The sequence below is a fragment of the Anticarsia gemmatalis genome, chromosome 4, assembly GCF_050436995.1.
Source record: "Anticarsia gemmatalis isolate Benzon Research Colony breed Stoneville strain chromosome 4, ilAntGemm2 primary, whole genome shotgun sequence".
Lineage (NCBI taxonomy): Eukaryota > Metazoa > Arthropoda > Insecta > Lepidoptera > Erebidae > Anticarsia > Anticarsia gemmatalis.
The window spans coordinates 8,650,692-8,669,629 of NC_134748.1; the positions used below are offsets into that span (position 1 = coordinate 8,650,692).

Genomic DNA, 18,938 nt, shown 5'->3' on the forward strand with positions numbered 1-18,938 from the left:
ATATCAAGATCTCAAACTCTGTTCGTTAAAATAATAAACCACTCTTGCGTGAGTTGAAATTAATTGTTTATGTATTCTTTCAGTCATTCGAAGTTACTCCACAATTTCCTCTTGTAGAATTTATATTTTTGAATATATTTCCGCAAAGTGACGCCAGATTCTATAAAAACAGTCTATAACAGGCTATGAATCATGTTTATTGTTTTTAAAATCTACACCATCGTCGACGAGAACGCGTCGCTTAGAATATTACCTATCAATTCAAAATAAATCGTATAAGGGATCAATAATCGAAGAGTTGATCTCATAGAACGGAGATAAACCATATTGACGTAAGACGGACAAAAAATATACAACCATCCTATTCCGTAAAGTGACATAATTGGATAATAAACTTGTCTTGATGTCAGACGTGGCTAAGCTTATCAAATGAGCTGAGCGGAGTTTTTCAGTCGCCTATTTAGTGGTTTGTGGGCAGAATTGACGTCAATGATACGTCTTGAATCCTGATCTACCCCTATTCTGGGATTTTTTCTAAGAATATCATCTCGTTAAGGACGTCTTCAAGTTGCCAAGGATCGGGTTGCGACTTACCTAAGTGTATTTTCAATCGCCAATTGATTGTTGGCATTTCGGTAACGTAATTGGTGCCGTAAATCGAGTCTATTTTATTTTCGGAATCGTCTGTTAAACATAATGAAAATATTATACACAGCGTACCTTTAATAGATTTATCCGGAAGCGGTTCAAGTATGAACATTAAAAGTTATTGAATGTGGGCATTAATTTATTTAATACGTTGATTTATAATTATAATGCGAGGTTGACATAAACAGCGCACTGTTTCGGTTCGTGCTTATAATTTCTGATGCGTAAAACAGAAATATATTATACGAGAAGATAATTTTAATATGTCTATTTGTTATGTCTAGCAGTATTTCAAACATTAAATATGTAAACTGAACTAGTAAACGAATTTTAATAAAAGAAAAAAAAAATATGATAAAAAGTAATAGTATAATCATATATTCCTAGAGCAATACGCAGTCAAAGCCTAAAGGCTCTTATAAAAATATTTTTTAAATATTATAAGTAAATAATTCGCAATTCAGAACTGATACAACCGGTTTCTAGGTAAATATCTGGACAAGCGTGTCGAACTCGAATAGATGGTGGGTCAGCTACTACGTTATGACGAACGACATAAAATTATGATCAATATATTAGTGTAAAGGAGTTCTACACGGCGACTTGCTGCGATTCAGTAGCGCGTCTGCATTACTATTTTCGGCTGTTTGTCCCATTTGCAACGACGGAAGCGATGCTGTGGCGATACTGTATCGCTTCTACTCCGATGCAAACGCGATAATCTTAGTGCAGCTTCGTAATACGTTCACGAGAAAATTATTATACGATCAGCGATCATAGCAACCCAATCGCTGTAAAAAGTCGATGCCGTCACTGAAAATCGTAAATTATGACTAGTTACTTCAGAGAGGCGATTTCTTTCTGCTAACAACTATTATATCGACAGAATTTTGTATAAAATTCAAAAATTTTTGAGGCACATTTTAAATGTTCAACTCTCGATACTCGATAGTACCGACTATAGAGAATCACGCTACTGTTTACTATACTTTCTATTTCAATTAAATAAATGAATACTCATAGGTCTATAGGCATATATCTAGCATATTCGAGTTGATCCTGGTCTCCGGGGATTGTCTGAAGAGAAAGTAGTTTGTAGCCTTTCTACGACTTAGTTTGTTTAACGTAGTTTTATCGACATGTATAGCTCCCTCGAGAACCAGAGCTGTTGAAGTAATAAAGAAACACTAAAGCTTTTCATTTGTGGTATTTTTGTATAACGAAAAAAAGATATGTGTTATTGAAACAAAAAAGGAAAACAATTCAAATGTTTTAAAGATATAATTTGGCTTATTCGCTGGAGAAAATTTATCTGAAACTACGTCGATATTATATATATATCATTATCACAAAGAATATTCTAAAGACTATGGAAGGTCGGCCCCATTCATCAATTTGTAAACACAGATTTATCAAAGAAAATGAACCGGCTATCGATACCCGTCGAGTAAAAGCCGATAAGGTCATGGAAATGCAAATAATCGAACAACATCAAATATGATAAATGGCATAGATTTTGCAACATAGCCTTCGCTTTGACCACCCTCGCTGTAGGCAAATGAAAAGTTAATGTTAAGCTTCGACCTTAACCTCTACCACGAAATGACGTCAATACATGCGGTCTGTGGTAAATCCCACAAGAATTGCTAACAGATAAACTGGACCGCTGTATTTCAGTCCACTGTACACGTAAATTAAGCATTCATACATATCCGAGTAGTATTGGCTCCGTTTGCATATTCTATTTATAGAACAAATACGTTGGCGGTAATTCAAATTAGGTTAGGTCAGGTTTAATTACTAATTGGTCAGATATAATTGCATGCCTGGTAAGGCAATACCTTTGACAACCCCTTTGAAAGCTCTACTATGCCTTAGAAATAAATAAACGTAGGCTTTACTATTTATGGGAGTACATCCATTTTAGGCTTATACACATTGCGCGTACTCGCAAAAGCCTTTATTGTGGGAATCGTAAGGTCCGACAAAGGGAATAAATCAGGTATATGGGCTTTTCATCCCCACAGATGGGCAGCATCTATCTGTTTACTGAACATACGAGCCCACCGCGAACATCAATCCGAATGCCAAGGGCGGTGATTACGGCAATATCCTCCCCTACAACGTGCCCGTGTATAGCAACACTGGGCTATTTTCAAGCCAGTAAGTACTATATTTAGATGGCCTCATTGACCTTATTCTTAAAGTAAAGCCAACGCTTACGCTACTTTAACTTACGAATTTATAGAACACTTACTTTTGTTAGACTTTACAAAAACATCTAATAAAGTACGAAGACCGAAATAGATTTATTGGAAATGGATTTGTTTATTCAAAAGTATATTAAATATTGAGCTATTAAGTCTGCGATGATAAGATGTGGAAACTTGAGCAAAAATATATTTCACCTTCAACTTTTTCAGGCAAAAGTTTTTCTCATTACAATTTATGGCGTGTACTTTTATGATACGTCGTAGATATATTTACCTATATTTTTATATGGTAACACAAAATGTAATATTACTTAATGCTAATGGCCACAAGAAGTGCTTAATCGGTTCTGAACGACTTCTATTTAACCGAGTAGAATTGCAGATGGGTTAAATTTCAGCACTTTGTCAACTTTTTACGTATTACCTACGATTTATTACCTTACTTATCTACACTGAAAGTTTATTGAATGTTTTTATGCCCCACGAGAGTCAAATATTAACCTCCTGGGAAGAATTTCTTGAGATCTAAGCAATTTTAAAACCTTAAAGACCGATTCTTCTATTTTCAAATTACTTTAATCGTAGTCATAATTTAAAGTTTTGAGCGATAAATATAAATCGTATGAAAAATTGGATGACTAGTCGTATATATTCTATCCTACTGTAACTTAATTATAAACCCATGAGCAATGTTAAGTACCTACATACAAAAAAAATAACATTGGTAAGTATTATTGCATATCTAAGGCTTAGTATAATATAATTTGAGAACCAAGTTTGCCGTCGTATAAAGTTATAATACAAATCTCGTCCCAAACTACAAGGGAACAATAATTACTCGGCTCTCATTATCCGAGCCATTACACAATTAACCCACTATAATGGAGAACATTAGGAATTATTCTTATTTTCCTATGATAGAACTATCTTGCTACTAATACCCGAAATAGAATAAAGGTCAGTGCGTTATTTTTCGTACCAAATAGTCGTTGCTTGAAATTAAAGCAAAGTTATTATTACACACCATTATATTAGGTCGGGGAAAAAGTCTTTTCGTATTATAAGTAGTATGTATGAACTTGTAATAAAATCTTTTCTCTACACAAAAAAGCTCGATACATGGGTTCCTCACGAGCTCACTGAAATAACCCTAAAGAACCGTGTACTCATTTGTGATTCTTGAAGCCAAAGAGATTTTATTACAAGTTCATACATACTACAATGCGAAAATACTTTTTTCCCGACCGATAATATAATAAAAAAATGAGTTGTAGCTTTCAAATTTGGGCCTTAAAATAGCCTAGAATTATAAATATATTGACTGAAAAATACTAGAAAAGTGTCTTGTTCCATTAACCGTCTGTTTCGTATTAGGGAATAGAGTCAGCGCTAATCTCTACTTACACTTAGCTCAACGTTTACAGGACCATAATATTCGATGACCGTTGAAATGGTTCTAAGATAATGAGCTTTATGAATATTTGCTAAGCCTATCTGCTATTATTTAGTATGTAAATTGAATATAAATAAATTGTTATGTATGCAAAATCTGAAACTGATATTCGCAGTTCCGAGGCGTGTTTTTTTGTTAAGGATTCAAAAGTGTTTTTGGCTTATTATTTCTTATATCAATTACCGGTTCTGTTTGCCATTGACGAGTACGTCAATTATACATTTCACAATCAAAACCTAATTTACGGACTAGATAGCAGAGAATACATGTAAAAAGCAGACAAGATTATCACTTAATAAGATTAGGTACAATTCTGACGCAAACAATATAAATGTTAAGTTAACAACATCATTAAAATTGAATGTTCACAAATAACGAATTGCATGTACTTAAACTGCAATAAGTAACTACAGACAGTACAATCATGTTACTTTGCCACGTGAAAAACGGTGAATACGTGATTATCTCTGCCAGGTCAAAACAAAATGAGGCACTCGGAAACTGTTGCTTCTGAATAATTATAACCGCATTTATACGATTCTAAGAGCGTTAATTAAGTTACTTGTTAATATAATCAGAAACAAAAACATTTCTCATACGGTTTTTCACACAGCGTAACATGAACCATTTTAACTTTAGCACAACATCAAAGTGTAACATTCTACATCATCCCCTGGCTTTCAGCATTATAAGTTTGAAGCGCGAACCGACTTTGAACCGCAATATGAAAGTGTAATTACAAATATTTTGCACAAACTTTGTTGCCACAGACACCGGCCACACTTTAAACCAAAATGTAATAAATTACGAGAGCCTCCGACGCTCTGCAGCTATATTTTAGCGCGATAGTCGAATAACATGACACAAAATGCTTTATCGAAGCAATTTATAAATTAAGTTATATTAGGATTCATTTGTTAGTTAGCGGCCTTACTCAAATAAATTATACTGTTCGATTGTGTAGTTAATTATTATAACCTGTATAAAAGCTGAATACCATTACTCGTTAAAAATAAATGGCTGCAATTTCAAATACAATTAGTTACGCAGTGTTCGTAGAAACTACAATTTCTTAGCAAAATAATATATATTCCCGGGCTAAACGCTCAAACAACGATACAAATTGTCTATGAAAGTTACCTTTGTTGTCTCCGCTTCTGAAACTTGCTTTCTCTAGCCAATAACAATACGACTCTCGACATTGTTTATGTTCCGTCATTGCCGTTAGCTGAAACTAAAATATCTGCCAAGTATCCATAAAACGACTAAAATAACAACTAACATTAAAACTTTACAAATTGGGCATTATTCCATGTGCCATTTTACGTTATACAGCTGAAATAAATGAATACTTTTACGATTCTCCGCTTCACTTGAGTAAAAATATTCATTATTCTCGTAAAAATACATTTGATTTTAGTATATTAACATGTTGTTTTAGTAAAATAATAGCACGCTACGAATGCATCAATTCTCGAATAAAAAATAACAAGTCATTGAAAACGTAATAAAGTAAAAAATAAACAGAGATTTACATGTAAGTATGTATCGTAACATTATATTAGCAGTGCGGTTGTACGCTGTAGGTCGGAAGTGAGTGGAATATATAACGTTAATCAACGTAAAACGTATAATTAAATATTCATTATTGTCGGTGTCTGACGTAATAATTACGTCCTTTCAATTAGAGCTCCTCCGACATTCCATAAAATCAAGTAAAACAAGTCAATATAAATTATAGAGCCGTAAAATTAACGAAATTTTTTATTCATACATTAACAGTAGGTAAGTATGTCCTCACGGATAATTAGAATTTCATTCGAAGGATCGGAAAAAGGTCGCCTAGTCTCATAATCGCAAACAAAGTCACGGGCACAATTTATTTTACTAATGGTAAAATCAGTAAAATATTACTGTACTTTTTCAAACGCTAATTATTTTATTTAACACTTTGCTCAAGCTGTTTCTTTAAATTATTTTTTGATGCATATAATTCTAGGTTTTATAAACTTAGCAGTTATGTGCGAAAACACAATAAAACTGTAAACGCGTAACAACAGTTGGAAGCACATAATACTTTTAAGAAAAAATAAACACGCAGCGCAACGTAACAGAATGTTTAATCGACTGCCAAATTATGTAAATCTCATCTATAAAAGAGTAAAAATAATCAAAACGGTGTGATAGGATAAAAATACCCTACCCTACTGACCGGGACCCATTAAGGGGAATGCGAGTAAACAAAGTGTAAAAAGTTTTGAGTCGCCGCGTCCAGAAATACCCGGGCGAGTTCAGCGTCCGGGTGGAGCGCGTGGACGGTGGCCGGCGGCGGCGGCGGGCTGCACGACAACCGGCTACGGCCACTTCCACATGTGACGACACTGACGTTACCTCGCACGTGCCAACCGAGACACTGCGAACGTGATTTGGATCGATTTCAATGTTACCTTACACAAATAATATTATTATGTCTTTTCACGTAATTCTTATCGGAATGGCTAGTTTAATAGTCTTACAGGAAAATACTAACGGAGAAAATCTTTGAGTGTGAAGGTTATTGCTGCCGGGCAAAGAAATGTGTCCTAACGTAAACTTATATTATACGCAATGAGTGATTTTTTAGCACTCTAATCGTTGACTTAAGGTTATGTATAACCGACTCAAATGATTGGATTGATGAATGAATGGAATGATTATGAACTTTACTCTTCACTTCGCTTGCAAAATGTAGCAATTACATCCTCACTCAATTTCTTACAATTACGCCTTCCGCTTAATGATTTCATTCCGTTCCTCTAAAAACATGAAATTCGAGTTTTAATACTTAATACACTTTCTATTTGAATGTACATTCACTATTTCGTAAAATATACAGAAATCCTATTTACATAAAACATAAGTGATAATTAGTTTAGAATATTTATAAGCACTAAAGTACCTTTTACAACGCAAAGAATGACTGAGATGAGCCATTATCTGTGATGAAACAAGGATTTGCGTAATTGTTAGTTACGTATAATTATCGTCTTTACTTTGTAGGCCTTGCTAAGATTATTAACAGGTTTAAACCATTTGTTTAATGGCATATTTCCGCAACACAATCGTCTCTAAAGACCGCTCTTGAAACATCAACAACATACAAAGTATGGGAATTAACGATTTTTTTATACCTAAGTGTTGTTTAATTGCTAGTAATCCTTTTTTCCCACTGTAAAAATATAAGATGTTGCCTAGCGGAATATTTTAGAACTCACAACGATATGCTCATTTATTTAGATACAGATGTTTTGCCCAATTTGCCTATCCCAAAGTTCTTTAACGATTATTTTTTAGTAAGAATTATGTAACCTGAAAGCCGTCCCTTTTACATTATTTTTAATAAGGACATTTAAAATCGCTGTACCCATAATAATATGAGGTCGGCAAAAAGAAACCAAACGTTTAACCCTCAATTAAAATCTTTTCCACTTCGAACCTTCGCGAGAAAAGGCTGTTACTATGCTGACCTCTGCCTCAGGCTCACAGCTATCCTTAACCCTGTCTTGTAGAAAAAATAAAAGTAATTTTTCCTTACTGCCTTAATGAGGCCTAATGTAACCCGCAAACAGCCTTTGCGACAACTATGTCCGAAATTGCCAGTAGTTTAATTATACCAGCGTTTTCGTCACGGACTAGGGTCGGTTTTTATGAAGCCTCCGACAGTTTTTCCTAACATTAGTCTCAAATGCCGTTATTAATTGCTAGCTTTTATCCGCAGAACGCTGACACAGCCAGGCCCCGCTTTATGGCTACCTTAATTAAAATAAAGTGACAAAATAATTACGTATAATTACAGCCTTTTAGAACAATATGTCGCTCAGAATATGGAAAATAGCTGTTACTTATTCAATTTGATGAAATTATTTATGTTAAAACCTTGAATAACGAACGGCACCGTTCTACTTGCTACTTATTTCAATTACATTACCTATTCATAGACATTTTCCCAATTAAAAATTAAGTAATTGGGCCAAATGTTGGTAGCATTCCGTAAATTGCACCGTACATTAATACGAGACTTTCAAATAAGGTTAAGTTCCATTGAAAAGTTGAAAGTAAACGAGAAAATTACAAAGTAAGAAATGTACCCTGTTTACCGACCGTATGATTCTACAAACAGTAGCTACGAGCTAATCTGTTCCTTTAAGATTGGTGTAGAATTTTGTTTGAATAATACAAAAGAGTATTTATATTAATGAAGCAATATTGCTTGTTGCAGAATGCCAGCGCTCCGGTTGCTGGGGCGAAAATGGCTGGCAGCCTCGGACGATCTCGTATTCCCCAGTATTTTTGAACTACTCTTCAGATTTGTGTGGTAAGTAAAACCTTTACATTATTCCCTTCTGTTACTTTTGTTTCATTACTTAAATTCAAGACAGTAGTAAACAATCAACCATACACAAGAGAGAATATCACCCAATGTATTTTTGTCGAAAAATAACATAAATAGCTAAAAAGCTATTTAATTATTTCATTTCAATCCATTAATTAAAACAGCTAAATATATTCATGCAATTAATTAGAGGAATATTAAAGCTCAATTTACAACTAAATACTCTCTGATGTAATAGGTAATGTGGTTACAAATATGTATGAATGTGATGTACGATTTCATGACAGGTATCTCATTGTTTGAAAACACTTCCTGCGGATAATTATTATTATTGTCCACGCGGCAAATGATGACTAAAAACTAGCTCATCAACAGACTGTATGCAACATCACTGATTGTCGTTTTTTTTGCTGTACTATTATTTAAAAATAAATGAGAACACTGAGCACTATACATTGAACGAAGCAGGTATAAGCAACAACTGCGTTTTTGTGAACAGCTATATTTTTAATTTTCTTCTCTGCGATTAGAAAAGCAATTTGTGATTAAAAATACGAGCAATGAGGTTCTAGTCTCTGAACTTACGTTACATTCGTGCTGGCAGTTTTCTTGCTTTATTGTCGTTTAAGATGAGCTGCACTAAAAAGAAGAATTTGAATTGCGTTCGATGTTTAAATATTTTTATTTTCACAATTCCATGTTCACATTTCACCATGACGATACATTTATTTCAAGATATTTTACGAAAGTTACGCATATACAATTATTGAAGAAAATATTTTTTTGTATTCGAATATAACTTAACAATTTTGAATTCAAGAAAGTGTTATTTTACAATTTCATAATTGGATGACTGTATCACACGAACATAAATAAGAAAAGGTTATATTTTGGCGGGAAACAAGTAAGTTTCATTGATTTAAAAAATGCCTTGAGGAAAATGTATCTATTTGTATTGCAACATAATAAACAAACTTGTTGTTTGTTTGTGATTTATTACGTTAAACTGTTACAATAAATCTCAATAACACGAACCCACGCACTGAGCAAGTGAAGTATAAAACTTGCGTAGGTTTCACTCTTCGTGTTTACTTTAAATTCATATTTCGAAAAAAGGTCTCGAATAAAAACGAAAACGAAAATTTAATGTTCATGCATTACGTAAAAACGCATGTTTTACGAGCATGTAATTAATTTGGACACTAATTACTAAGGAATTAGGTTATAAAAGTAATATAAATGCGTGCTTACGATATGTTACGGCATGAGACCCTTACGTAGCGAGGTCCGGTGTAACTTTGCTACCCTCGTTCGTTTATTCACCCACACGTTAGTTATACGTACACTGCCGAGCTCATATAATTGAAAGCTATCCAACTTCGTTAGTTAGTAGTTAGTGCGGAGCGCTAATTTGACATTTCAGCATGGACTGTGAGATAGTGTCGCCATAGAGAGTAATAGAAATGTTTGTCATGTATATTGAAACAAGTTTTCTTGTCATGTCGCTAGTATAATGAGGTTCTTTTACTAGGTAATAAATGCTTAAGTTACAGATTAAATACGTTTTCTCTGGTCTTGGTTAAATCCATTAAGTCTTTTATAAAACCAAAACTAAGTTCAGAAAGATTTGGTTTTATAATTTTTGAAATACATATTTGTTTTGTTTTATGTGTTCAATCTGCCCTAAAGTAGGTAGCTAGATTAGACGTGTTCGTATTCCTCAAATTTGTGAGACCCAGCCAGCAGTGACGCATAGTTTCAGTTAATGGCATTAAACTTTCTTTTAAAAACAATCTGCGCAAAAACGACTTTCTTGCACTTCAAAAATGTTATATTATTGAATCTTGAAATGACGAGTACCCGAGTACGGGGTTAATTTAACAATTCATGTCCATTGAGAGCACTTACCTGTCATATTGTTGAACAATAACCAACAATTACGTTTCCATACTGGGCTCGTTGGGTACTTCCGTTGACCGCGATCTGAACAGATATGTGAGGAGTGTGAGGACATCTCGGACACGAGGTTACGTCAACACCTCACTTTCACCTCTTAACATCTCGTTAGATAATTAAATCATACTGCACGAATGAACCAAGTCCAAGTGTCCCAGTTCCAAATTAATTAAGGAATATTTTGGAAGAAAAATAAATAAATGTTGTAAACAAGAGGGGAGAGCTATGGACGATAAAACCAGTATGTAAAAAGTTTACCAATAAAATCAATTCATTCTAGTATTCACGAACATAAAAAGTTTCGCAAAAAGGTTTTTCGGGGAATAAACATTAAGCAGCAAATACAAAAACAATGAGTCTACTGAGAAACTTCTTAGAAAATATTTCTAAAGTTAGGTGAATGAGAAAATAAAAGGGAAAACTCTAAACAACGTGAAATAAATTAATTTACCGCTACCTTTCTCGGTAGATTCAATAACAATGATAAATTAAGTAAAGATTTTGAATAAACACAACAGACATTACCTAAAATTGTATTAAGTGGAGTAAAAAGGTCTTGGGAAAAAATATATTCATTCATGACTTTGCTTAATCATTTTACATCGGTGTCTGCATTCAAAAAGGTTTGTTAATGGCGTTCATTGTGAGAAAATACAGAATTATATTTTCAAGTACCATGATGAAGGTACTGTACTTTCGCCGTATCTCACTGGCAGCTATCCACATAAATATGAATGAGCTTTCCCTGCTCCCAATATCAGCAAGCAACTCCTGAGCACTCTTTCCGACCTTCGGATCTCCGTCTGATTGACTCGTAATGGGTTTTAAATTGTTCCTACAACCGTTTTGATTGACCGTCTGCCAATACGAATGTCGCTTAACTCAGTTAACGAACCAATTGTTTGTATTCAATATTTCATCGATTTCGGCTAGTGGTTAAAGTAACATATTCGTATTTAACATATTTGTAATTAAATATGAGGAGTGTTTTTGTAACTGAATAACAAAGAGTAAAACATTTTTACTTATTTAAAATTGTATGAGTGTTCAGATTGTATGTAAAAATTTACATTTAAAAGTCTTTCTAAAAATGTGCTAACACATAATGTGCGTTTCCGTCTTATGTACACAGCGTTCCATTCATCTAAAATGCATTATGATTTATTTACAAGATAATTCAAATTGATTTATACGAAAACCTTTTTGAAGTTACGGTTCAAAGAAGTCAAAACAAAACTCTTTGTAGTATCACTGTCTTCTTTAATCCTGTGAGTGACGGAAACAAACCATCATCATTTAGAACCTAAAAACAATATTTTGGAGTTCGTTTTAATACATGGTTTAAATTCAAATAGATGTAAGTCGCGCAAAAAGCTTCACTAAATACACTAGACTAGGGATTATTTCAGAATATCGCGATATTACTAATCTTAATGGTGTTTGAATGCCTGACTAGATCAATCTACGTATCTGCGTCGTACCATTGAGCCGTAAGCAACTCAATTAGTCGGCAGTACTACGTTATATGAACAGAACTGCGTAGGACGTAATTTATTACATCATAGTAGTAAACAGGAGCCGACGTAGCCGTACAAAGTATCCGGTACGGATAGTTACTTCCTTTCGCGAATTTTGTAAGGTTTACATAACTACATATTATAGAACGAAGTCCTTCGCCGCGTCTGTCTGTTTGTTCGCAATAAACATAAAAACAACTAATCGGATTTTCATGCGATTTTTGGGAAAAGAAAAAGCGGTTCATCTCTAAGGTTTTAGTCAATTCGTTAAGTTGAAGGTGTTAATAAAATATAGCGTTAAAACAGAGGTCGAGTTTAGGTAAAACCAACTAATATTCGCTAGTTGTATTACATTCACAATATGAAAATCTATTCCCGTTTCCACCGGATTTAGTGTCCGAGGTCAATGAAGTCCTCACCGGTGAAGTAAAGTTCAATGTATATTGCGTTATGGATGCGAAATGGACTTCGATTGTTACGCTTCACGCTGAAGTAATAACGGCATTTGATAACATTTGCTTTAAATCGAACTATAGTAACCGGTTATAAACCTTGAAGTTGTCACATTATCATAATTGTTTTTTTTTTAGCTTTCTTCAATCTCGTATATCGCTACGGATATTTTTGTATTGAGAAATTAGTTTTCTTCATATGTTGTCAACATTATCGTTAACTTCCAAAAAGTATTTTCTAATTTACCACCATTTCGGAAGAGGTAGAGCTAATGAAAGAGGGCAATAATTAAGGCATTGTCTACAGTCTTGCAGCCAAACTCAAATAGACCTACATAAATTCATGCTAATTGAACATTATTTGTTCTCAGGCTGGTCCTAATAGCGTTGGTGGTGGAAGTCCTATACCCAGTAACATGGCAGTGTCAGAACGAAGGATGGCAAGGCGGCGCGTTCGTGCGGTTATACCTGTGCGGCACACTGACGCTGCAAGCCACGCTGATGCTGCTCCTGGCGGCACTGGCGCAGCAGTCTGCAAGGGGCACCATCACAGACATTGATGTTAGGAAGATGGTCTCACCGCTACTTCTACTAAAGTAAGTAAAAAACAATACTCAGTCGCGATCCTCAGCAAGTTCAAAAAGTTTTTTTTTGTGCTCTGTGAAATCAATTCTAGTATTAGGCAAAAGTGCTATGGAACCTATCGAATTGCTACTAGTATTGTCTTAATAGTGGTCTAGAGCTTAATGATGTGCGACATATGTGGCTCGTTTCCTATGGTAAAAAGCTTCGTAGAATTTGCTAAAATTGAATAATACTGTGCCTGATCCGAGAATTGTATATAGGTCGTTGTCATCAGCAGCGCATGTTTATTTAGATAGTTAAGAACAATTTAGCTATCTAAAATCTACAATTCTGTACTAAAATAATACCACATTAGTATGAATACATATCAAGTACCTATTCTGTTTGTCATTGTTATATCTAGTATATTTTTATATTTCATATCAAACAGGCACATCAAAAACACTTTTAATGTATCATTAAGTCTATTGTTTAAACTTTGTTTTCCCCACCGCGTCCTCGGTAATGAATAGAGCCGGCCTTCGTGACTGCGAACACCGTAAAGAGCTTAACGAAACCTACACACAATCAACACCAATACTCATCTCATGTTCTATTTCAATCATCTTGATACGTATCATAATATTGCGGAAACTACACTATAATAAAACCTCATATACGATGTTTGTTATTTTACTTTTACACAATATAATAAACACAAATCTTTTTAAAATCTAAAAGCAAACTATCGACGTGATGTTTACGTTTCCACGTTTTGTAATTTATAAACGCTTGTTCGTAGTTTTCTCTTGGCTTCACAGAATGTAGTTAATTTTGTTTTCTCTTGAGCCCAGCTGATGCATCGTTTGAGTGGCATAAGTTTCTAATCTTAGGCGCTAATAACCCACAATAGTTGAGCTGAGTGGTTCACGTCACCGCTAGTCTTATTCATGCATCAAGAATAAAACACGTAGGTATCATTATAAATGCTGTCTGACAAAGAAATCGTTTTTGCACTTCAAAAAAAAATCGAGAAAATCTATTTAATACCCTTTTTTTTATTTCATACATTGTTTTTCGAGTAATATTTAGCTTCGACGGATGATTTCGTAGTTAACTGGAAATGTAAAATACATAAAAACTAGATGCTTACTTTTAAATCTATATTGGCATAGTAAACTACAAGAATTAGATTTCTATTCTAAAATAAAATACTAGAACATTTTTTATAGTTTGTGATTTATCTGTATGTAGAGCACGAAGAATAAATTTAACAAAACTTTCGAAGACAAAGTTCCAATAAACTGTGGGCACGGCTGAGCTGCTGAGCTAATTTTAATGTCCTCGGATGCAGACAGCTATATTTAATACTATGTCTATGTCGACAACAATACTTATTCAAATCATTTGTTTACATTTGCACTTGAATCTTGACCCACAAATACAATGCGCATATTTACTCTTTGACTCATAAGTTTATTGATATGGTGTCGCATTGAAACGTTTTGTTTAAGATAGTGATATAACCTACTGTAATTAGCCACTTTACTGAGCTGATTCAATGCAATATTCATGGAATTGAGATAACAGAAAATACACTTTATAAAATATATAACAAGATATCTTACGGACAAGCGAAAACGTTTTTATAGTGCCTATTGATGAATAATAATATTCAGCCTAGCCGTCATTGTCAGTTTCATGATCGTAAATAAAACTCCGTGAACGTTTTATTTGATCGTTTTCAATACGAGAGTTGAGAGCACTAGTGACCTTTGATTGCCGCTGAAGTGTTATGATTATGTTATCGTTTATATCACTCATGTATAAACGTACAATCTTTGTATAAAATCTGGAGAAACAAAACAAACGCTGCTTTCATATTGTTTATAAATAAACAAGATTTCTAAATATAACGTTGTTATTATTTGCCTCAAGTACAAGGCGATCTCAGTTACGACTGTAAGAGATAGTATAAACATTAAGTATTTTGTTTACAAACAACCGCTTACTTAAATCTTCATCTTTTTATTTACCTGTATAAGAATTTTGATTGTACAGTGTACTCGTTTCCCACGTTTAAACAGAAAATACCAAAATAACTTTAATCTTAAAAGTAAAACCTAACATTAATATGAGCGATAAACATGATACAAGCAAACTAATGTTTACTGTGATAAATAGCGAAAACGTTCATAAATAAAGTAAACTAGATGCAAAACGGTTTCACAGATGCACCGCTCATACTCCAATTTTCATAAGAAATTACATTCATATTTTATCTCTGGCAGGGTGCTGCTCGTGTTTCCAGAAACGGCTCTAAACGTAATGGGGACGATGTGGATGTTCTGCGAAGTAATCCAATGTTCCGTAGAAGACAAGTTCTCCAGCATAGTAATACAAAGTAAGTGTACGTCACTCTACATTAAAATTAGCGCTCTCCTTTGTACTGCGCCTTTCAACGTTAACAATAAACCCGCGAACCTTTCAGCGCTACTAAAACTTCGTTTTGCAATATTTAACTAGTGTTCTAAGAATTATAGAATATCTCGTTTATTAATACAAGTTACTTGACGGTTACAAAAGGTAATCAATCTGTTGTCAGCTACAATCCATGGTTAACAGGACAACTAAATTACGATTAATATTATTTGAATGGACCCAAAATTGTTATACGTCTTGCAAAACTCACACATTTTGTTGGTACAGTCCACTCTGTGTATAATCCCCTGTTCGTATGACACGACACGCGTCCGAATAGAGCTCTCCGCAGCTTAAGTCTTTGCAAATACCGAGTCCTTACTTTACTATTTCTGTTTCAGGTATAGTACTATTTAACTGGGTGCAGTTAGGCCTGACTGTGTTTGGTCTATTTATGGTATTTGATCCTTTGGGGTCAGTGAACTATGGTGATATGCAAGACACGCCGAATCAAGTGAGGCACCACAGGAAGGTCACAGGGTTGTGGTCGAGGAGATTCCGATGGGCTTTCTGTTGGTTGAAAAGGGACGAACACGGAAAAGAAGCTTTTCAACAAGTGGCAGGTAAATAAAATTTTTTACTTATTATATACGTTATTAAAATGTTATGCATTATTTGAACTACGAATAATTAAGGTTTTATAAGGCCTCGGTATGGTCTTTGCACATAATCTACAAACAACAATAATGTTATTATGTTTAAAAAAAACTTTTAAACAACGAAAAGGAGGTCCTCTTTTGTATTATCTGGCATACGCCTCTTTTTGTCTCGGATGATACGAAACTCCCGGGGGTAAGAGTTTTGAGCTAAACGAATTCATTCCGACGGCAAAAAGTTAATAGAATTAAGTTAAGAATTTACAAACATTTGGAGCATTTGACCGCTTTTCACAGCGTTAAATTAGTTTCGCGATAAATATAAAAGTGATCTAGTAATTTATTAAGCGCCGTTTAAGTATTTATAGCAAATATGGAGCAATATGAAATCGAGAGCACAGCGAGAAGCACTTTATGAATGGTATTTAGAATGAATGAGGAAAGAACGGTTTAGCTAGACTTTTTAGACTAACCACCCAATTAGTTAGTATTTTCATAGGCACCACCCAACTAGCACACAAGCGCTATAACAAGCTGCACAATGGCCGGTTAAAGGATTTTTATAACGCCTTAGGCTCCTCAGTAAGAAGTATAGTGGTTCTATAAGCGGCTACAGATCTCTTGTAGCGTCAAATAGGCCCATACTGTCCAGCTTATAGCTCTAAATTGGATCTACAGTGGTCGTAAATAGTAATTATAATAGTACGTAGTATAGTAGTAATACAGGAGCGCTAAAATAAGATGAAGGTGGTATAATCGCGCTACAAGAGCTTTTTCGCAGCTTCGTGGCGCTTACCAGCTGTTGTACAGAGGTGGTTAGCGCCACGAGCGTTCGAAAAAGCTCTTGCAGCGCGATTATACCACCTTTACCTTATTTTAGCGCTACTGTGTAACGGTTATAAATGCTAACGCTCTAAATTAGTAATATGGTCGGTTTATTATGGTGTAAACTAAATATATTGTATTAAAATGAATCATCAGTGACAAATGAGGAGACATTTTATTTTTACGGATTGGATTATGAAAATAACAAGTAGTCTATCGCTTTTATTTCTTTGTGTACGTGATATGAAAGTGCGAGTGCCAGTTTGCTGTCAATATATATGTATATTATCGTCAATATTTTCATGCGCCCTCAAAATATTCAGTTTTAAATGCAAAAATTATATAGATATGTGGATTTGGAAATTGTATTTTGAACATAAATAAGACTTTGAGGGTTACAGATAGTTTAATTAGGGTTATAGGTAATAAAAAATGATTTTAATTATGTTAACGTTACCAGGCTATAGATTTATATGATCTTCAAAAGATCGTAATAACCTCAAAAAATATGTTTACCAAATGCTGTAATGGCGTCTCGATCAAGCATCTCTCAGAGTTGGTTACATCTGCTCTAGCGCCTTAAGCTGTACAAAGGCGTGTTTGCTGTTGTAGACCTCAAGGTTCTGCAGTTGTGGCATAGGAGTGCTTCAATATAATTGTTTTGGTCGCACACCAGCATTTTACTCGTACTTTTAGGGGTCAGTCGTTGAATATTAAAATAGTTTGAAAATCATTTTTTATTTTATTTATATTTATTTTATTTATTTTATTTATTTTATTTATTTTATTTATTTTATTTATTTTATTTATTTTATTTATTTTATTTATTTTATTTATTTTATTTATTTTATTTATTTTATTTATTTTATTTATTTTATTTATTTTATTTATTTTATTTATTTTATTTATTTTATTTATTTTATTTATTTTATTTATTTTATTTATTTTATTTATTTTATTTATTTTATTTATTTTATTTATTTTATTTATTTTATTTATTTTATTTATTTTATTTATTTTATTTATTTTATTTATTTTATTTATTTTATTTATTTTATTTATTTTATTTATTTTATTTATTTTATTTATTTTATTTATTTTATTTATTTTATTTATTTTATTTATTTTATTTATTTTATTTATTTTATTTATTTTATTTATTTTATTTATTTTATTTATTTTATTTATTTTATTTATTTTATTTATTTTATTTATTTTATTTATTTTATTTATTTTATTTATTTTATTTATTTTATTTATTTTATTTATTTTATTTATTTTATTTATTTTATTTATTTTATTTATTTTTTTTATTTTATTTATTTTATTTATTCTTTAAAAACAGTTGACAGACTGAACCACCACTGCACCTATGTAAATATATTATGATAATAATTTTAAGCTTTAGTATAAAGGTATATTACTCGGTTATAGCGCTTTAGGTGCTTAACATAATTCTGTAATCCCCATGGTTGTAAAAATGTTTCGAATGATACCTTATACATCTATTTGCCGTACAGAAGCCATATAAATATCTGATATAACGCTCAAGGCGCTATTAAAGACCTACGCAACTCTTTTATAGATGAGTAATACACTAGCCCTAAAAAAATCTGTTATAGAACCTAAGGCATTACAAAAAGCTTATTTACGCTCTTGAGCGCTATAAGCGCAACGCATAACTCCGTTTAAACTCCTTTATCTCCTAAAGTCCCCTTATACAGTTAACGGTGTTATAGAAGATTCCATTAACTCAGTTATACTTCCCTAGGCTGTCTAGCGATGCAATTACATGCTCATATATCACTATAAGTCATTAGTTTCCTACTAAACGGCTACTGTCCCGCCTAGCTGTTAAAGG

The 18,938-nt window shown here is 33.2% G+C and overlaps 1 protein-coding gene across 5 annotated transcripts in view; it reads left to right on the forward strand.

The window, feature by feature from the left end:
- Positions 1–18,938, forward strand: part of inaE (inactivation no afterpotential E) — an 84,827-nt gene that overhangs the window by 48,734 nt on the left and 17,155 nt on the right. For all 5 annotated transcript variants that reach the window (XM_076113583.1, XM_076113586.1, XM_076113585.1 and 2 more), the window contains exons 2-5: positions 8,573–8,668; positions 12,983–13,207; positions 15,467–15,579; positions 15,998–16,219. In XM_076113583.1, coding sequence (XP_075969698.1) covers positions 8,574–8,668; positions 12,983–13,207; positions 15,467–15,579; positions 15,998–16,219 — 655 coding nt within the window. In that variant the 5' untranslated portion in view covers position 8,573. The remainder of the gene's footprint in view (positions 1–8,572; positions 8,669–12,982; positions 13,208–15,466; positions 15,580–15,997; positions 16,220–18,938) is intronic.